Consider the following 19,750-nt stretch of genomic DNA (forward strand, 5'->3'; position numbering starts at 1 on the left):
GCAGAGAATCAATGTATGTGTCACAACAAACAAAAAAGGACACACAATGATGTGGAGACTCTCTCTCCCCAACTCCAAGAAACTACCAGCAACACACAAAACAAACCAATTTAAAGGTTTATTGAAAACAAAACAAGTAATACATGTCGGCTGTGAGTGGTTCAACAGAACTCCACTGCAGCTAGGCTGATCAAGCCTACTGGAACCTCCTGTCAGCTCCCAGGATGCACCTATAGACACACACACACACACACATCATTCAATCACACAAACACACTTATAACCCATCACACATTCACATACACACAGGGAAAAAGCAGCCCTGACACTGGGGTCGGAACAACTCTTAATTATATTTGTTTCATTCCAACAGTTGTCCAAACGAGGTGTGACGAGTGATGAAGGATGTCGACCACCCTTTCATTAGTATTTGAAACTTGCTCTTCTTCTATCTTAAGTGTAAATGCATGCTGCTTGCTGTTAAACATTGTGCTGTCTTCTCATCATGTAGCTGGATTCCAAAATGTGTCGTCCTGGACCGATGATGTGTTTGTATATTGCAGACCAAGTCTATAAAACGTTAGGGAGTTTCAACCTTTTATAAAAACTTTAATTCAGTTGGAATTGGATATGTCCAGTGAATATACTGTAACATGTGTGGATCAAACAGTAGCTGGTGTTTGCAGTTTCTGTTCCTGACATGTGTTTCCCCATAACAGGAACATATCCCAACAGACAGTGTACCAGTGCTCTCTGTATCAGGAAACACTCATTTCAAACTGAGGCAAGCTAATCTGCAAATTACATTTTGGCATGTACTGTAGATATGGTCAAAGATAATCTTTACAAGCCTTTGCCATATTTCTAATGCCATAACAACACCATCTCTTGTTGTAGATGTCATTAGTTCAGCCTAATTGTGATCCTCTGTGCTTGTGCCTGCATTAGACAGCTTAGCACCCCGTCACACATTGCTTGTTTACAGTCTGGTGGCTTGTTTAAGAGGCTCACACCAGGGCAAGTTCAACACAGTTTAAATCAGCCACACACATGCACGCACAGGCTGCACGCACAGCTCATGGGAACAGGCTGGCACAGAGGGTCACAAGAACAATGCTAATCTGAGCTCCAGCCACTGTGGAAGTTCAGGAAATAATAAAGATTACTTGTGGGAAGACTGAGCTGGGTTTTATGTTTGGTGTCAGCAGAGATACAGCAGCAGAAGGCCACATTACAACTGATTTATTACATAAAAAGGTTTAAGTCAGCAAAAAACATTACCAAAAAAATATGTATAAATATTCATATTTCTAAAGGAGATCTTATACAAAATGTGAATACGTTAACAAGGCAGATTTATCAAACAGTGAAACGTTACTATTAATAGCATTAACAAAGAGATATGTATTTATGTCATTCGAAAAAGTAGTAGCACATTGGTGTTTGTGGTTCTGTTGAACCTTAACCTTTACCCTTTTATACATTCACAACAGTAAATGTTCCCATTGTACATCAACAATCCTGAAGCATCCCTGATGCACACCCACACGCACACGCATACGTCCACGCACACACACTATGCTCTGTCACTGGTATGAGCTCTGTCTTCAAGCTGATGTAGAATTACAGATTTCAGAGCTCTGTACCTGCAGAAGTGGGGAAAAACACAAATCACAACACAATTAACACACTGCCACTTATAAATTCACATTCAGAGCATAGTAGTATAGTCTTGATAATAATGATAATAATAATAATAATAATAATAACAATAATAATAATAATGATAATAACAATAATAATAACAATACCAATAATAATAATAATATATATAGTAATACCATATCATTTTATGAATACAGGGCTGAGATCACATTCTTTATTTTACACAGATGTAAACGGTGAGTGACTAGTGATGAATGATTAACAGGAACAGTGGCCTCATTGAAGAGCAGCAGACTTGTTTTGATTACCTAATCCTGCTGTGAGTCATTGGCTTTATGTAATGAAACAGATGCACCATTAAACAATGAGGGCTTTGTTTTGACTGAAGCAACTTTTGCAACTCTGAGAGACGTTGACTTACTTTTTGGTCAGTTTGTTTATCTCACGCTCCTCTTCCTCTTTAAGCTTCTCTACAAAACTGTCTAAGACAGGGATCTCAAACTTAATGTACTGGGCAACCTGGGGAAGAGAAAGTTTGAAAAATACAAGTTTTAGCGAGCTAAACAAGATTATCCTTTAAAAAATGTGTAATAATTTATGCATTATAAACATCAGGAAATAAAAGACACATAGACGCATGTTGATATGATGATAAGTAATATGTCTAAAATCAAATCAAAACAATAAAAAGATAAAATACTAATGGTTTGGACTAATTGACTGTCGGTGACACAATAACACAACCAGAACAAAGAAACTAAAGGGCCATTTTGTATTATGTTTAGAGGAACAGTTGGGTCTTAGATTATATTACAAATTTAAATGTGAAAAACTCAACAGATTAGAACACTTTTCAGAAATATCTTCCCTGTTATTCTGCAAAAAACCCCATGACATAATAGACTATGTAAAGGCTATATTGTCTGTGTGAGGAGCCCTGTTAAAACTGGCTAAAGCTTGTCCATTCAAAATAACCTAGAGTCTGTTTCCATAAGGAAACATGTGGTATTTTATGTCATATTTTATTATTTTAAGCAACACAAACATAATTGTGGAGCCAGCTCCACTTTGAGGCGAATATTACATATCACACACAGGGTTGTGTGCAGTTAGATACCATGAGAAGTAAGTCAGTTTCTGAATATTCCGACTCTTGAATATGTGTTAGAGATTTGATAGAGTTGATAAAAATAGACACTCCAGCATATCAGAACATGGTTTGCACTCATTGCACAGTTTTCATCTTAGCCTATTGTTATACCAGTCCCAAAACAGGATATCTTTATCCAGCCTTCTAAATTTAACCCAAATGTCTATTACCATTGTATTCTTAAAAAAAAAAGAAAAAATAGGGAAAAAGAAAAAGGGTCACTTATCAGGAGACTCACATCATATGTCACTTCCTCTCCCAGGTCAGCCTCCATGATGAAGATCTTGGAGATTTTCTCACAGGGTCCATAAAGCACCCGAGCCACCAGAGGGTAATCACCCTCCCTCAGACAGGTCCTCTCTGCAAGAGCCCAGAAGAAAACAAAAAGCAACAACTGACCACAAACGTGAAGGTAAACACACACTAGAACACACAAATACACACGTGTGTAACTTACCACCAGACTCATGCACCATATAAAGGACAAACTCTTCAGATTTATTCTCCACCCTGAACTTGTGCAGCAGCAGGTTCAGGATCTGTTCAGTCGTCATGGTGCTGTTTACTCGTACGTTGGTGACCGAACCATAGGCCGGAGTAAATACAGACGTCTGAAGTTCAAGAGACAAACATAAAATATTCACACACATATAAGAAAGGACACAAAGTGTTAAAAAACGATAAACTGCATTCACACTAGGTTAACTTCTTGAACCGAGCGGTGATTTCTGGACATTTTGTAACAGGAAATCTAAGAAAAAAAAGAGCAGGAAATCACTCACTTTGCAGCTGGAATAATACACACACACACGCACACACACACACACACCCACACTTTTGTGCAGCTATTCTTCTGAGGACAGTGTATTGATTTAATTTGGACAGCCTAAACAAAGTTATATCTAACCTTAACCAAACCACAATTCAAATCTTAGCCCTAAACTTGAAATGAGGTTCCGTCTCATTAGGACCAGGTTTCAGTCTCCATGAGGACTACTGGACCTGAGACACATATCCTAACCCTAGGCTTAACCTAATTCTAACCCTAACCCTAAAGCCAGGTCTTAACTTCAAAAAACGCCCTTCCCTGACCCTCTTTGAAATGCACCCAAAGAAATATTGCATTTTAAAATAAATGTTTAACTTGTTTTGAGTGAAAAAAAAAACAAATCTGCGGAGTCTCTACTATCTAGCAGACATGTTGTTTTCGGCTTGTGTTGGTTAGATTACTTGGTATCTGTGTTTTGGTGAACATAGGAATAGTTTTTATGAGCTTTAAGCTGAGCTTTTTGTGGGTATGCAGCATGTCAATATTGATCAAAGGTAAATGTACTCAATCTGTATGGATTATACGATTTTTGGTGCTCGACTTGACTTCCATAATATTTGTACAGCCTAATGAAAGACTTGTTGATCTAGCTAAGTTTAGAAATGAGTTTCTGCATCATTAGGCCCATTAGGCCCTGAATGAGGACTATTGGTCCTGACAATGTCTGTGTTAAACCAGAAAAGGTCCTAAAGCGGTAACACACACACACATACACACACAATGTGTTCATGAAGGAACTCAGTGTAACCTTGTATTCTGTGAAATGAACCCACAGGAGGCTATTGTGAAATGAAGTACAAGCACAGGAACACCCACACAGGAAACCCCATCCCCTCTGCACCTGGTGATGTGCTAACAAAAGGATACATTACTGTAATGTGTGCACGAAACGTTCTGTTTTATGGCACCTTGTGATTGTAGAAGTGGCCGTTGATTGAGAACCTGTGTGTGCGCAAGCGCTGCAGGTCTCTGGCAGTGTGTGTCTTTGACCTCCTCTGAACCCGCATGAAAGACGCATCACTCCTGGTCCTCAGCAGCTGAGGAGAATCCTCCTCCTCCTCTTCCTCCTGACAACCCATGTCACCACCTCAGGGAATCAAGCCAACAAAGACACACTCCTCTGATCACATGCATCATCTACATGTGAGTCAGACACTTTGTAACAGTTTCATTTCAAGTCAAATCAACATTTTTTCTTTAGGCTTTCATCATTTTGTTTTATTCAATTTGATTATCACACACTGTATCGTTGAAAAACTAGTCATATGGAAGTTTCTTTTTAATTTTAATGTTAAATAAAAAACAATGTTTTCTTCTAAAGCATTTCTGTACTCTCCAATTTCTGTACTCTCCAATCCAAAGCAAGAAAAAAAAAAAAAAAGCTATAATTTTTTAGACAATTCTGTGATTAAACATTTTCTAATGGAAATGCTGAACACAGCAATTTTGTGGGCCTCTTATCTATTTCAGCATGTATGTGTATAATCTACGTGAATCAAGCAGGTGTGTGTTTGTTCTTTTATTTGTGACATACTGACATTGTGTCTGGTCCTCACATTTTTAAAGGGCTTTTCAGGGTTAAGACCTGGTTTTATTGGGTTTAGTTTAGGGTTAGGCCAGTAGTTATCATGGTTAAGGTTAGATTAAGTCTCTAGAAAATTAATGTAAGTCAATGCAATGTCCTCTGAAGTCATGGAAACCAGTGTGTGTGTGTGTGTGTGAATTATGGTAAGGTTAAGGTAAGGGTTAGGCATCAACCGATTAGGAATCATGCGTCATTTAAGCTGTCCAAAAGAATGGAATTTAATGCAGTGTTGTACTAAGAATAGCTGAGCAAACCATAGCGTGTATGTGTGCGAGATATAAAGAATGCATATGTGCTGTTTGTAACTCACTTCCTGGTCCACTTTCTCTGCCCAGTGAATTATTGTTCCACTCTGCAGATGCCACAGTATCATTTCTGTAAAAAAGATGGACGAAGTATATTCTCTGAATGAAAAACGTATAATAAAACATAAGGAAGAAGGATGACTCAAATCTCTCCATAGTCCCCTGACACTTTTAAACCTAGTCCAAGCCTGTAGTTACACAGTACACTTTACACTAATGTCTGCTTTTTTTATTTTGTCATTTTGTCATTTTGTTAGGTTCCAGAAGCCTGAGATCACTTATGGGAAACTGATGTCAGACCTTTGGCTCCAAGTTTAAGGTATTGTTTTGGCCATAAAATGTAATATAACAGTCAAACAAATGTGGATCACCGATGTCCTAACTTGCAGGCATGAAATTAAATTAAGGTTCCATCTTCATGAACCTGTAATTTATTTCTGAGCCAAGAAAGAGTATTATTATTTACATATATTACATATAGTTTATATTCATTTTGTCATTGTCATTGTTGTCAAGAAACAATCTGTGTGCAGTTTTATATCTTGATATTATCAGGATATAAAACTGCACACAATATCTCAATATATTATATATAAGACACACTGCCCATTGAGTTTTTGGGCAATGTTTGTTTTTAATAGTTTGAGAATTTATTCACAACCTTTTTTAACACCAAATCTTTGGTCAAGTGACATCATGTGACCCTCAGGCAAAAGGAGTGTCTTCTATTTCCATGATTATTTGTTCAGCACATAAAGGCATCTGTGTGTCAAAGTAGATCAGGCTGTTTTACCGGTTGAAACGGAGTCTTTCATTGCCGTCGTACATCTGAAGTCTGATTGGTCGACGTAGACCCCAATGGATGTTCAGCAGCCCCTCGAGGACAAGCCCTCCATTATCCTAGACACACACAGAAACACACACATGTAACAACAATCACCAGTGGGTACAGTCAGAGGGGATATCCTGCTGGCCACCCGCCATAACGGCTCAGTATCAGGTGTACGTGCAGGAGCGGTCGCTCACAGCTGCACGGTGACCCCTCTCATCTTGGACAAAACCTGTAAGGTTTGTTCCTCCCTTCTTTACACAGTACAAGGATGAAGTCACGTCTGAGGAGTCAGCAACAGAGCCAAGTATGCTTTGGGTCACGTACACAAGCGAGAACTATTTCGTTTTCATAAAACTGAAACTCTAAAATTAGAAAAATGATGGTGTCACCACTGTGTTCTGTGAGATCAGAACACAGACCTTTCCCCTGTTTGAGATTAAATGTAAAACCATAACTAAAAAATGTCGTCAGCATGAGGTCAGACAAAAGGTTAAAGTTTTATGTGCATGTATCATAACATGAGCTGGCAATAAATCCGACACATGCACCACAACTGTATTTACTGTGATCATTGATTTTCACTGTATCAGTCAGCTCCTTTGTTTTGATAGCTCGTTATATCATCACTATGTCTAACTGGATATCACATGCAGGTCTTTTCACATGCCGATGAATCAATCAGACACAAGGATTTTAAATACCAAATGTGATACAGAGTGGAGTGATTCTAAAAAGTCAGTCTGATCATCTGATACACATCTAGATCCAAGTCTGTGGTTCACCCTGCAGCCCCGCTTAAACCTGAGGCAACATGGGAATACTTAGAAATACAAGTCACAGTTGTTAAAAAAAGTGGAAGTCATGATCATTTTAAAGAGACTACATAGTATTTATACACTTTTTTTAGGGGATAAATATACACATGTACACGTGATATGTTTTCTTGCATGAATGCATGTTAGAGAATAATTAATATGGAAAAAAACAACAGAAATATTTATTAATTGAGGAAAAGTACTGAAAAAACTCAAAAAGGTTTCAGAGGACATATTCGAACACAGTCTTGTATAAAGTACATTGAAGGGATACTTGAATTAGTATCGTACCAGAAAATTACTTTGGTAGAAGCTGAAGTCACTTACTTAAATATCACTTAAGTAAAAGTCTTAAAGTATATGGGATTTACTGTACTTAAGTATCAAAAGTCATTTTTCTAACAAAGACAGTTAGAGGAAATGAGTAAAAGTTTCTAGAAATACAAATAACAAAGTAAAGGAATTTTGTACAGTAACAAATATTTGTACATTGTTACTGTACAACACTGCTCAAACAACAACAATACTCTGCTGTAACATGGCTTTTATAGAGTTGAACACATTCTTCATGCTGTCTCAGCCAATGAAAGTATAGTTTTCATGGTTAATGGCTTAATTTGAACGGCCACATAAACTAATTAACTCACATATTTTTCTTGTGTCACATATGCAGTGGGATGAAAATAAGGCTTTTTGTGACAAAAGAAATATCAATCAAGATTTACTAGCACTTGGATGATAACAGTCATTTTCATGTGTGACTAAATGCATGTAAAATGTCAGAGGAAAAAGAGGAGAAGTAGAAAGTAGATTTTTGGAGGTGTGTCAAATTGTTCCCAAGGCTCCATTGTTTCTGGAATATAAACATACAAGGCAGCTGCACCACTGAACTTTGCTAATCTGCCACTACTGAGCTTCCTGAACAGGCATGAACACACCCTCACACACACACTAATGCAGTCGGGTCAGCAGGGCTATTTTTGGACATAACGGTTCATTGCGCCGCTTCAGCGCGCCTCTATAAAGCCTGGACACACACTCTGCTCCAGTCAGACTCAACAAAGCGGACTAGACACCACTCTGTTTCCCTCGACTCAAACATAAAGACTCAAGCACCAAAGGTGAGACTGCTTTTCTTTTTTTACATTATCAGTTCTTCTTTATTACAATGGAATATTTGTTAAGAAATTGTAGCAACTTAAGATGTGTTTTTGTTACATACATTTCTGTCATTTAGTGACACAAGCTTTTAAGTGTAATTCACACAAATAATAGAATATAGAAGAGTGGCATAAATGGTAGTTTCCTAAAAAGCTGGCAGATTAAAATCATGGTTTGTTCTTCATTATTTATAGACAAAGAGCCACAGTATGACATTTTTTCTTCTTCTTCCATTCTAGCATGAAACGCAGGCTGTTGTTGCTTTCCCTGCCTCACCTGCCCACCATTACTGAGATGCTGGAAGACACTTGTGTGCACCCCTCATCCTCCCAGTGTACCCAGAGCTCTCAGTCTCTTGAGGATTATATGACCAGCATCCAGGCTCTTGCCTGCTCTACTGAAGCCCCGAGCTGTGGTCCTGTCAGACTCCAGCGGTCCCCCAGGCTCAGGCAGTTCTCAAAGCCTCAGATGAAGCTCTCTGTCTCTGCCTCACTTCCTCGCGGGTCTCCCCGCACACTAAGGACTTCTAGATCTTCCGGTCTGAGTCTAAACACCACGGAGGACTTTTCTCTCAAAATGGGAAGGGAGCGGGACAGTAAAGGCAAAGACCCCATGGACTGGCTGTTTGGACAGATAAGGACTTGAAGACTTGAGACCTTGCTGTCGTCTTAAGTCCTGTAGGACTCATAATTGAGCCACGCTGGATGCTCCTGATTTGTTCATGGAGATTAAATGTATTATGGGACTTATTATTACAGCTGAACAAGGACAAAATCACAGAGGCGCTTGAATAATAAAAATGTTTTTTTTATTTTTATGCACTGAGGAAGTCAGGTCTACATGTTTACATTGGTTTCATGTTTTATATTTGTTTACTATTTTATATTTGTGTACTGTTTGTAATAAAATATTAAATTAAATATGGAAATGTTGCTGTGTCTACAAATGATTTGCTGTGTCTACAATTACACCACAATAGAGCTGAAGATCATTTCATATGTCAATAAACCTTCAAATGATTAATAAAGTAAAGTCTGGTTTCAGCTGTCCAAATGACAGTGACAACCTCATTCAATCCATATATACAGTTTATAGAAATAAACCTGAATTCAATAATTTAACCTCCGCTGCTATATTCATACCAATGTTTGATGCAATACTTGTAAACACCAACAAAACACCAGCAGTGTATAGTAAATATGACTTACCGCATAACAGTAATACTAATGGTATTAATAATAACCATCATGATACTGTAATGTCTAATTAATGTAATGTAATAATTAAAAAAATAATGACAGTGAATAAAATAACAACAATGTCATTATTATTATAATGATTATATATAGTACAAACAGTGGGTCCCAGAGTTTGAAGACACTGGACGTCAACTATTAATTGGCTTGAGTGTTTTTTTCAATAATTAAAATAAGCTGTGTGATTTTTCAGCTCCTTAAATGTGAACATTTTCTGGTTTCTTTGCTCCATATAACAAAGAAATCATAAAAACTCAATTATTTTGGTTTGTGGACAAAACAACAAAATGACATTCTTCATCATCATTTCCAGGTTTGGTAAACACACCGATCAACATTTAATGATCATTATATAAATAAAGTGTCAGTGGCATTAGCTTTTGACGTAATTTGGTGTTGATTTGCTACTTAATCTAACAATTCACAGCAACCATAGCAGTATTTTTTAGACAGTGAGAAAAATAAAACACGATACTGACATCTAGTGGTGATGATGGCACTGCAGAGGTGCACCGTGAAGTCCCTAATAAAGCCACCAGGGCGAGCTGCAGGCAAATCTGACTGAATGAATGATTAATAACCACAGCAGGCAAGTCCAGGCAAACACATGGAGTCACTCCTATGTTTGACTGACTTGTTTTGACAGTCACATTAATGTCATGGACAAAATGAAAGAAGAACAAAAGTTCACAGTGCTTTCAGCGCAAGTCCATCACAATGACATGCTCTCAAGAAAGACTGACCATACTGGCTCAGCTGTGCGAGCAGTGAACGGATCAAAGGCCTCCAGCAATCACAATAATCTTCAGTATTACAGATACAGCAGCTGAACTCTCAGTGGGCGCGTGTTCGAGCTTGTTCTTATGGTGCTGAACCACCTGACATGTCCTCCCATGACATGACTAACACACACACTCCACCTGACTTCACCTGCAAAGTGTGACCGTGATGTCATTTAGGAAACAATCCTCAAAAGAAATCATACATTTCCAACTGTCTTTTTCCCACCACTTCTTCAAACACATTAATGAAAAAGAAACAAGACACGTCATCAGGTGATCTCTGTAAAGCTTTGTTTTTGGAATAATCATCCCATCAGATTGTGGGAATTCACATGGATAAGTTTCCAAAAGTTGTCCATTGGCCAGTCTCCAAGTATGAAATGCCTCTGCTGACCTCAAAATATCTACTGAGTCATGACTGACTAACTGTCGGTGTCGCTTCATCTGCTTCCAGAGGTTAAGTCATGTATAAGCTATGCTAGGGAAAGACTACATAATAAGGTAGTTGTCAACATACTACAATGGTCCAGTTTGGGGAAATACCATTTTCTCCTCCACAAATCTGATTTTGATGAGTTTCATGAGTTTTTCATACTTAGTAATTAGACAACAATACATTTTCATCTACTGAACCCGCAACAACTACTGAATAAACTTTGAGGTGACGAACAGCCAATAATTTAATGATATCCTTTAGCGCCGCTTATTACTTGTATACCACAAACGAGTAAGCAAGTCATGTGCTGCTTGTACACTTTGTTTTATAGTGTGCACACATTTCCAGCACACTCTGAACAATACAACAAATAGAATGTGTACATCGTACATTTCTTTTTGCCGACAAGAGCAGCATTTTAGACTGCCCACATCTGCTTTGTCTATTATGTATGTCAAAAACACAGCTATGACACTGCCATGTGCCTTTTATTGTTTTTGCTATATGCTGTATGTCATATACAGTGGGTTTATTTGATTGAGTCTGTTCTGGCTCCTCATTTCTTTGCTTTCTACATTTCTCTCCAAACTGGAACCTTGCAGTCTAAACAATAACACAGGAAGCAACATAACAACTTTGTTTTTTTTTTTAACCAAACTTGAAAAATGACAAACAGTACAAAGCCGTGCTCTAAAGCAATGTGTTGATTTACTCTTTATAATATGGCATACAAAAAATGTTTTGTCTAATATCTGATCCTTAAATTAATCATTTATTGAGATTCAAGATATTGTTTCCTTGTTTTTGGCCAATATTAAGTCAGCATTATAATATGTCTGATTCATCTATATCATACCATACTAGATATATATATATATACATATACATGTATATGTACTGTGTGAACTCACACCATGGTCTGTGACTGTGGGGGATTTTCCCAGAATGAGACGACATAGTGAGTGTGGCTGGGGGGACAGAAAACAGGGACGGCTCATGACCACCCTGGTCTGCACAACCCACCCACACACACACACACACACACACACACGCACACACACACACACTTGTTTGTATCTTAGTGAGGACACATCATTGACATATTGCATTCCCAGTGTTGCAACGTAACTAAGTACAAATACTTTGATACTGTACCAAAGTACAAAATTCACAAATATGTACATTACTTTCTGTACATTATTTGTATTTCTAGCAGCATTTACTCATGCTACATTTCCCCTAACTATCTTTGTTACTTGTAACTACCAAATAAAATCAGAAGAAGAAAAGCTGGTATTATGGTCTGTATTTATGAAGTGCTTTTCTAGTCTTGATGAGCTGCTTTACACTATAGTTTTGCTATTCACCCATTCACACACTTCAACATGGGGTTAACTGTCTTGCTCAAAGACACAAGCAGAGCCAGTAATTGAAACCACAACCTTCCAGTTGAAAGACAACTCACCCTACCACTGAGCTACCATCCTAACTTTTACTTCTGAAACTTAAGTACATTTTATATCAGAAAATTACTTCTTCTTTTTTTAATTTAAAGTAAACGTCCTTTTTACTTAAGTAATATTATGAATAGTGACGTTAACTTCTACCAAAGTCATTTTCTGGTAAGATATTTTTACTCAAGAATGCCTTTAAGGCATTCTCTAGCCCCTTACCCTAACCTTAACCACCACATCTATATGCCTAACCCTTACCCTTAACCTATAACCAAAAAAAAGCCCCTTAAAGTTGTGGGACCCAGACAAAATGTCTCCACAAAGATAGGTTTTTACATTTTTTTGGACCTAACAACTATATGAATACACACACACACACACACACACACATACAATGTCCCTTCCTCAAAAACCCAGTAGAGAACACAAAGGGGAAGTCCAGATCATAAAAAAAGAAATAATTATCAAACAAATAACCACACTCTTACAAACAGCTTCAGAAACCACAAGAGCAGCCGTTTACTGTGGAAATGCTTCGCCAAGCAAGTGAGTGCATTTGACTGAAATATGTAACTCCCTCCCCCTCCTTCAATTTTCATTTGTCTTATTGAGGGAAAGGGGGATCTTGTGGGTTGCCAGCCACACGGTCTGTTGGAAAAGAAGTCAGGGGTTGCACATTTAAACTGAACACATAACTGCAGCATTTTATATTCCCAATTTCTGCATGAGAATTAAATGAGTTCCAGTTGTATTATGAGCGTTAACACCCACACACACGTGCAGTATTTTCAATAACCCTCCCCTTTTGTCTTGTTTTGGTGGCAGCACCATCATCCTGTCAGGTGATCTGTCTGCGGCTCAGCTTTTCTCACCTCACGCATCCGCAGCTGGAAGTTTTTCCCTTCGTGGTAGCAGTTGTAGGTCCTCAGTAGAGACAAGATGTCAGCCCTGAATTTAAACCACAAAGAAAAGATTAGCTTTCGCTGAATACAAGGGAGCAAAGACTGAATTTCATGTATGCAGCCACTGGGATTTATTACTTGATTGCATGAGATTAGTGTGCAGTGATGGCACTGAAGGGACTTACTTTGGAATATGTTTCTCGTCACTGAGCTTCACAAAGATCTGGTGCTCACCCATCCTGTCAGGAGTGAAGCTGCAGAAGAAAGATGACACAGGAAATCATAAACATGACAGATTCAGACTCTATTATCTCATTAACACTAAATGTACAAGGATACATTTATTAGGCCACCTGTCATAAAAATCAGATTTTTAGAAATCTTTCAAAAACTTGAATTGAAACAAAAAACTGAATTCACCTTTTTATACCCAAATTTGAGCCGGCTCCATGAACTTCTTTGAGAAATAATCAAGCATAACATTCAGTCACTTCATTTTTCTATTCAGGAATACAAGTAAATAACTAGAATTTGACGTCTTAATCAAGAAATAATACCGTGCTTTACGATTTTTTTGTGTGTAAAATTCATGAATAACAATAATAAATGTTGGTTTGGAAAAGCTGCACTAAAAATAATCATTTTGGTTAATACTAGTGTATTTAACCATTACAGAAACATAAAAAGTGATTTTTGATAATTACCAATGCTGATAAATTTGAATATGATAAATATTCAAATACATTTTATCCCCAAATTAAGGTGAATATAAAATATCCAATGTGCTACTGTGCATCATTTTAAGTTAGTTTTTTGTCTGACACTTACTAACTGTTATATAATAATTGTCCCTGGGTTGAAAGCAGAGACAGGGAATGAGGAGAAATCACGTGTTTTCTTCTTTTTTTTGACACAGAGCCACAAACACACTGACAGAATTAGCATTGCTTTGGCACAGCTTAACAATGCCTGGAAACCAACTCTGTGTCTTCATGTCTCATTCAAGGACAACGTCTGCTCCTGTGCACAGCTTCTTACAACTATGTAACCGTGCACAGTTTATTAGTCACTTTATTTAGTGACCACAGAAACAACCAGTCTGCATCACGGCTGTCTGTCTTTCTGTGTGCTCAATGCACTCCACGGGGGAAACATTAATCTCTGTGTCCGCTTACAATGTCAAGTCTTCTCTGGCAAATCTGGAGCAGCCGTGTCCCTGATCCCTGTATCCTGATTCCTGTGTCCTGATACTTTGGAGAGAAAGTGCCTTAGGGAATTTCCATAGGGAATTGGTTTGGAAAGCCCAGCGCTGAGAGTGCGGGGGAGGAGCACAAGTATAAAACAGCAACATGTGGCTCAGGAGCTCAGTGTCAACGCTCAGGTTACCAACATGAAGCTTCACTGTGACTCAGTCTGTCATCTCGTCTTCCTGAGCCTCTGCTGTGTTCTCATCACAGGTAAGAATCCATGCAAATCTGTCTTTTCTTTTGATTCAATCTTGAAACAGTGTGTATTTGTTTTGTTTTTTTGCCACAATTGTCTGAATATATGAAGCTGCAGCAACTTCCTCTGTGCCCATGCTACCCTGTATGGAATTAACCTGTAATCCTGTTACCGTTGTGCACAGTGAGAGTGTCAGACAGCACGTTCGTCCCGGGGAGATGTATGTGTCAACAGATGCAACCAGGTGTCAGGGGGCAACTGAAAGATCTCACTGTCTACCACAAAAGCCCCCGCTGCAGTAAAGTCACAGTCATGTGAGTACACTGCACCAGATCACATAAAAAAAAAAAAAGAAACATGCACACACATGTCCAAAAATAAGTGTGACTAAATGTGTGGATTGGTGTGTTGTTGTTTTTTCAGAGTGACACTGATGAATAACAACCAAGTGTGTCTGAATCCAGACGCACCGCTGGGTAAACAGCTAGTTCGTTGCTGGAATAGGTGAGAATGATACAATTACGATAAAAACAACTGTATTTATGGTTTTAGCTGGATGTATATGTATATGTAATGTTCCCATCAGTCTTCCTGTTTCCCATAAATCACAGCCATCACGTCTGCCAAGCCAGTTCTTGTTGTAACAAAGCACCTAGTTTTGCCTCTGATGCTAATGTTTGTATCTTTTTGTGACTTCTGTTTGCTTTTCTGATAATATCAGCTACTAATACAGCAGAGGAAACATGAATGCATTTTCACTCTTATCCAGTCTATATTAAAAGAATCTAATAATACTGAGCCATAGTTTGAACTTGTGTGCATGTTTTTTTTTCAGAGCTCATAAATTGGGTCGTGATGTGAAACTGTGTCTGAGGAGGAGGAGGAGAGGGAGAGGAGGCAAGCGGCTGCGCTCTCGACAGCGGAGCCGGGGCCACAATAAGAAAACCTCATCTTCAAATTCCCAGTAGTCAACCAACCTGAAACCAATCCACTGCATGGAGAGAAGTGTGCACATGCCAATTGTTGCCAATCAGTGGACCCTTAATTGTAGACCAGCAGTAAAAGAACCACTATTTCTCCTTCCACACAGCTCAGACATCAGGCTCCCCTGAACTGCTGCCTGGGCTGTAAACTGAACCCCTCTTCTAGTCCAGCAGCAGGGGGGCTTTTCTGTGCAAATGACTGATGTGATGTTAAAAACTAAGCCCTGGAGGCTTGTCATAAATGCTAATAATGTCTTTATAACACTATCAAATGGCAAATATATTGTTTATATGTAGTTCTGTGTAGGCAGCTGGAAAAGATAACTGAACCCTATATGTTGGTTATTTATTTTTATATTACTTTTTTTTTTACAAGAAATATTTGTATAATTTGTACGATTAAAACAACGACTTGAACTCAAGTGTGGCCTTGCGTGCTGTTTAGCTTGTGACAGTTTTAGGAGTGAAAGATGGGAAAGATGATCCCGTACTGTGGCAGGATATGAGAGGTCACTTAAGCCACAGTCTCAGCTTTGGTTAATAAACGACAGGATGTGAGTCAGCAGTGGCAGGCACAAAGAAAGAAAGAAAGAAAACACATCTCACTCAAAACATCTGCACAAACATTTCACAGTTTCAGCAGGAGTTACTTGGGAGGTGAATTACTGTAAAACAAACTATGGAGGTGACCACTTTTTTGTTAAACACAGGGTCACTGTTGTGTTTATCTCAGGTTGTTGATTATTAACTATGGTCTGGTATTGTGCAATAGACGGAAGACACAGGAGGTATCTAGGTGATCAGGGTGTGGGCTGCTGAAAGTGAGTGTTTATGGCGACTCCTACACTTATGTCGTGCTTCACACCACTGCTGAGATTTCATGTAAAACATGTGACGCACACACACACACACATACACCGGTCAATTAATATGGGTATTTGAAAGCAAACAACAAGGCCTGTGACAACATGTGTTGTAAAACGAGTGATTACTCAATTCCTGAGGACACAGAATAAAAAGTGAAAGTAAACTGGCACAAAGGCAGCCTTTGTCAGGGTCAGAGCCAGGTAACACAAGTCAAGCATGACACATTGCTAATTCAAACAGAGAAGATCTGTCGGCAGCTGCCGAGATAACAGTTTAATGGCAGAATAACATACCACAAACAACACCTCCCCTTAAAATCCCACTGGATTAAGCCCACGGATGATTGAGGCATTTTAGTAGTGGGTTAGTGAATGAGGTGTAATTGTATTAACTAGTAATGCAAGGTTTATTAAGATTTTATCATGTGACTTGAATCTAAGGACTATATAGTGAGTCTTGCAATGTCTTGTTAAAATTCATTCCCTGTTATATCCAGTATAACTTTACACTGTGCCCAACTACAACATACTATAACACAGCCTACATGCAGTGTAAACGTATAGGGCCATACTAAGGATTTTAGGCTGACAACCAAATACTAAAATCCTTATCACTTGAGCAATTTAACCACAACAGTGGTGTGACAATAGTGCCATCTAGTGCCCAAAGTGTGACAGCGTTCCCAAACACAATATGGGCAGCAAATTGGGACTCAGTTCACAGATTTGAGCAAAAGTTTATATTTCTAAATATAGTTAGTATACTGTATTTTTAATGTCATTCCTGAAAACACCTAATATTATATTGAAATTGTTAAACCAGTCAATGCCAATGTATACAGTGCTTAACAAAATGTATTAGACCACCTGTCATAAAAACAAGAAAACTTGTTTAAAACTAAAAATGTTCAGTTTGTTATTTAGCAGGCAAATAACAAACTGAATTGACGAGTCTTGTATACCCACATTTCGCTGGGCTTCTCTGAAAAGTCAGAAATGATTCATAAAAGCACAACCACTAAAACATTTTTCTGTTCAGGAATAGAAAGAAAATAACTATTTTGTAAAATGGTACAATTCATGCATGCACAAATAATTACATTTTAGCATTTAAAATGTTAAAGAGCTTCTACATACTGGTGTATTAATCATTACAGAAACATAAACAATGATTTTGATAATTACTAATGCTGTTAATTTAGAGCAGCTGTGGCATAAGCCTGGGTGGTGGTCTAATACATTATATGTTTGAATAGCAACTTAATGTTATGTGTGCACTATTTAGTACATTTCAAGTAAATGGAATTTTTTGGAAACCAAAGAAATTCTCCATCTGTGGATCCTGATCCAGTCTCTGGTCCTGATGTACACCAAACTTCACTGACTGTTTAATCCAGTGTAGCAGAAACTGGATTGACTTTCTTAAGTAGCTCACAGGAACTGCTGGACACTGGACAGCTCTGTTTACTCCAAGACGCTAATAGTAGAGCTCCTGGTTGAGTACATGATTAAAAAATTGAATTTCTCGTACTTGAGACAAAAAAAGTGCTTGCATGAGCAGCAGTAGTCACCACAAAAACCAGGAAACAAGACTGCAGAAATGAGCACACAGCTGTTTGACTGGGAAGTCATGTCTGGGAACTGATGCCCACATTTAGCAAAAACATTCAACGCTGAGCATGAAATATGGAGGCAAGTGTAATCCCTGTTGTCCCTCTGTTACTCTCATTCTTATCCATGTAAATCCAAACACATCTAACATGATTAAATCGATAACTAAAGTGTGCTGTAGCTACATCCACCAGCACCCTCTTTGATGACCTCTGCTCTCACCTCCACTTCTATCCAAGGAAACTGCTGACAGAGCAGGTGCTTAATGGAATGGTCAGTCTATACAGAACCTCATGCATATTTATACCCAAGGATGGGTGGATAAATATTCCATAACATAAAGGATTCCAGACTGTCACCATTATTATGAATTATGGATCAACTCCACGTTGCTGCACAAGCACTTGCTTGGAAGTGTGCAAAGAAAATATGTGTCATAAATGGGGGGTTGATGCAGAGGGAGCCTCTTCTCTTCTCTTTTCTTTTGTGTTTATACGCGCTCCCATAGGTGGACAAAGAACTATCATCGCAGGACTGCTAATTGGTTACATCATCGCGAGATTCGTATCCAATTATAGCACCTTCACTCGCTGCCAGCTGCGCCCAAAGACGATCCATCCCTGTGCGTAAAAATATCCGGGAGAGCTCCAAATAACGCGCGTCGCGCAATACCGACAATAACAATCACTTGGTGGTGAGAGACTGATTTTTTTTTTTTACTGCAGCCACAACAGTGATAAACATCAACAAATAATAAACCGACTACACCTTGAGAGACAAGGTTATTTAAAACCATCACAAATCCAAAGCAACTGTTACGGTTTGTGACCTGCATCCAGATTCAACACCTCTACTCATCGGGGCATGGTCTTGTTTTAAGGGTTAAACCACATCTTTGTGAAGTAAAGTTTTCCTCTCTCCTCTCATTGTAGACACATATCCCGCTGAACGATTTACAATGAGTTGGTGTCTTACCATAGCAGAGTGTGTTCCTCGTCTTCCTCCGTGTACCAGCGTCGTATCCCGCTAATCACTCGTTATCTTCATGCCTCCCCGGCTGTGCGGCATTCAGAGCCGGAGCAGAAAACTGACAACACGGTCATCCAATGGAAAGCGCGCGCTGGCTCCACTCAGCCAATCAGCATCGACAGAGGGCTGCTGGAGTCAGGCTTTCACACGTCTCTCCTCCTGATCAAGGTGCGTTTAGATGCTTCACTTAGTCTCATCATCCACAGCAGTGAATGAAATGATGGTCTTTGAAACATTTTGTAGACATGATCGTGGTCATTTTATTATTATTATTTTTGTTTTTAATAACATACCAATATTTGAGATGAATATAATTTTGATATTGTGATACAATAGTTTACAGTATATTAAGACTGTTTAAATTAGGGCTTTAAGTTTAAGTTCGCATTATTTTTGTTGAAGATCATGTCTGCAGCTTGGTGTTTTGTTTGTGCTGCTGCCTTTTTTTTTGCAGGTCATCCCTCAAAAAAAAGAGTTTTTTTTCTCTCATGGGACTTTCCCAGTCAAGTAAAAATAGACTTAAATGATGATAAGACTGAAATCACTTCAGAAATTTGGACTGAAAAGGAACAACAACAAGTGTACCTTGATTTTCTGATCATATATACTGTGGTAATAAAGTCAAATCCCCTCTTGCAAAGCCACA

At 38.5% G+C, this 19,750-nt stretch overlaps 2 protein-coding genes and 1 long non-coding RNA gene across 3 annotated transcripts; 2 read left to right on the forward strand and 1 right to left on the reverse strand.

The window, feature by feature from the left end:
• Positions 1-105: 105 nt before the first annotated feature.
• rassf4a (Ras association domain family member 4a) lies at positions 106-19,229 on the reverse strand. Its single transcript, XM_044045856.1, has 10 exons — positions 19,051-19,229; positions 13,358-13,426; positions 13,143-13,218; positions 6,328-6,434; positions 5,540-5,604; positions 4,553-4,731; positions 3,273-3,426; positions 3,054-3,175; positions 2,087-2,184; positions 106-1,646 (listed from the first exon to the last, which is right to left on the reverse strand). The coding sequence occupies exons 2-10, from the start codon at positions 13,408-13,410 to the stop codon at positions 1,577-1,579; spliced, it is 924 nt and encodes a 307-aa protein (XP_043901791.1). The 5' UTR covers positions 13,411-13,426; positions 19,051-19,229; the 3' UTR covers positions 106-1,576.
• On the forward strand, positions 4,730-6,919 carry LOC122781823. The gene is made up of 2 exons (XR_006361860.1): positions 4,730-4,787; positions 5,792-6,919. It is a non-coding gene; the product is annotated as an uncharacterized LOC122781823 (long non-coding RNA).
• LOC122781821 (C-X-C motif chemokine 9-like) lies at positions 14,519-16,020 on the forward strand. The gene is made up of 4 exons (XM_044045860.1): positions 14,519-14,629; positions 14,800-14,929; positions 15,039-15,119; positions 15,451-16,020. Exons 1-4 carry the CDS (start codon positions 14,563-14,565, stop codon positions 15,581-15,583), a joined length of 411 nt encoding a protein of 136 aa, XP_043901795.1. The 5' UTR covers positions 14,519-14,562; the 3' UTR covers positions 15,584-16,020.
• Positions 19,230-19,750: the final 521 nt, after the last annotated feature.

Source organism: Solea senegalensis, linkage group LG15 (genome assembly GCF_019176455.1).
Source record: "Solea senegalensis isolate Sse05_10M linkage group LG15, IFAPA_SoseM_1, whole genome shotgun sequence".
In the NCBI taxonomy this organism is placed as follows: Eukaryota; Metazoa; Chordata; class Actinopteri; order Pleuronectiformes; family Soleidae; genus Solea; species Solea senegalensis.

Excerpts from the sequence above, each read along its gene's own strand:
- rassf4a (XM_044045856.1), bottom strand. The coding sequence starts at position 13,410 with ATGGGTGAGCACCAGATCTTTGTGAAGCTCAGTGACGAGAAACATATT. Across the intron at positions 3,176-3,272 it reads TATGGTGCATGAGTCTGGTG|AGAGGACCTGTCTGAGGGAG; the intron begins GTAAGTTACACA and ends GGGCTCTTGCAG. Across the intron at positions 1,647-2,086 it reads ATAAACAAACTGACCAAAAA|GTACAGAGCTCTGAAATCTG; the intron begins GTAAGTCAACGT and ends CCACTTCTGCAG.
- LOC122781821 (XM_044045860.1), top strand. The coding sequence starts at position 14,563 with ATGAAGCTTCACTGTGACTCAGTCTGTCATCTCGTCTTCCTGAGCCTC. Across the intron at positions 14,630-14,799 it reads CTGCTGTGTTCTCATCACAG|TGAGAGTGTCAGACAGCACG; the intron begins GTAAGAATCCAT and ends CGTTGTGCACAG. Across the intron at positions 14,930-15,038 it reads TGCAGTAAAGTCACAGTCAT|AGTGACACTGATGAATAACA; the intron begins GTGAGTACACTG and ends TTGTTTTTTCAG.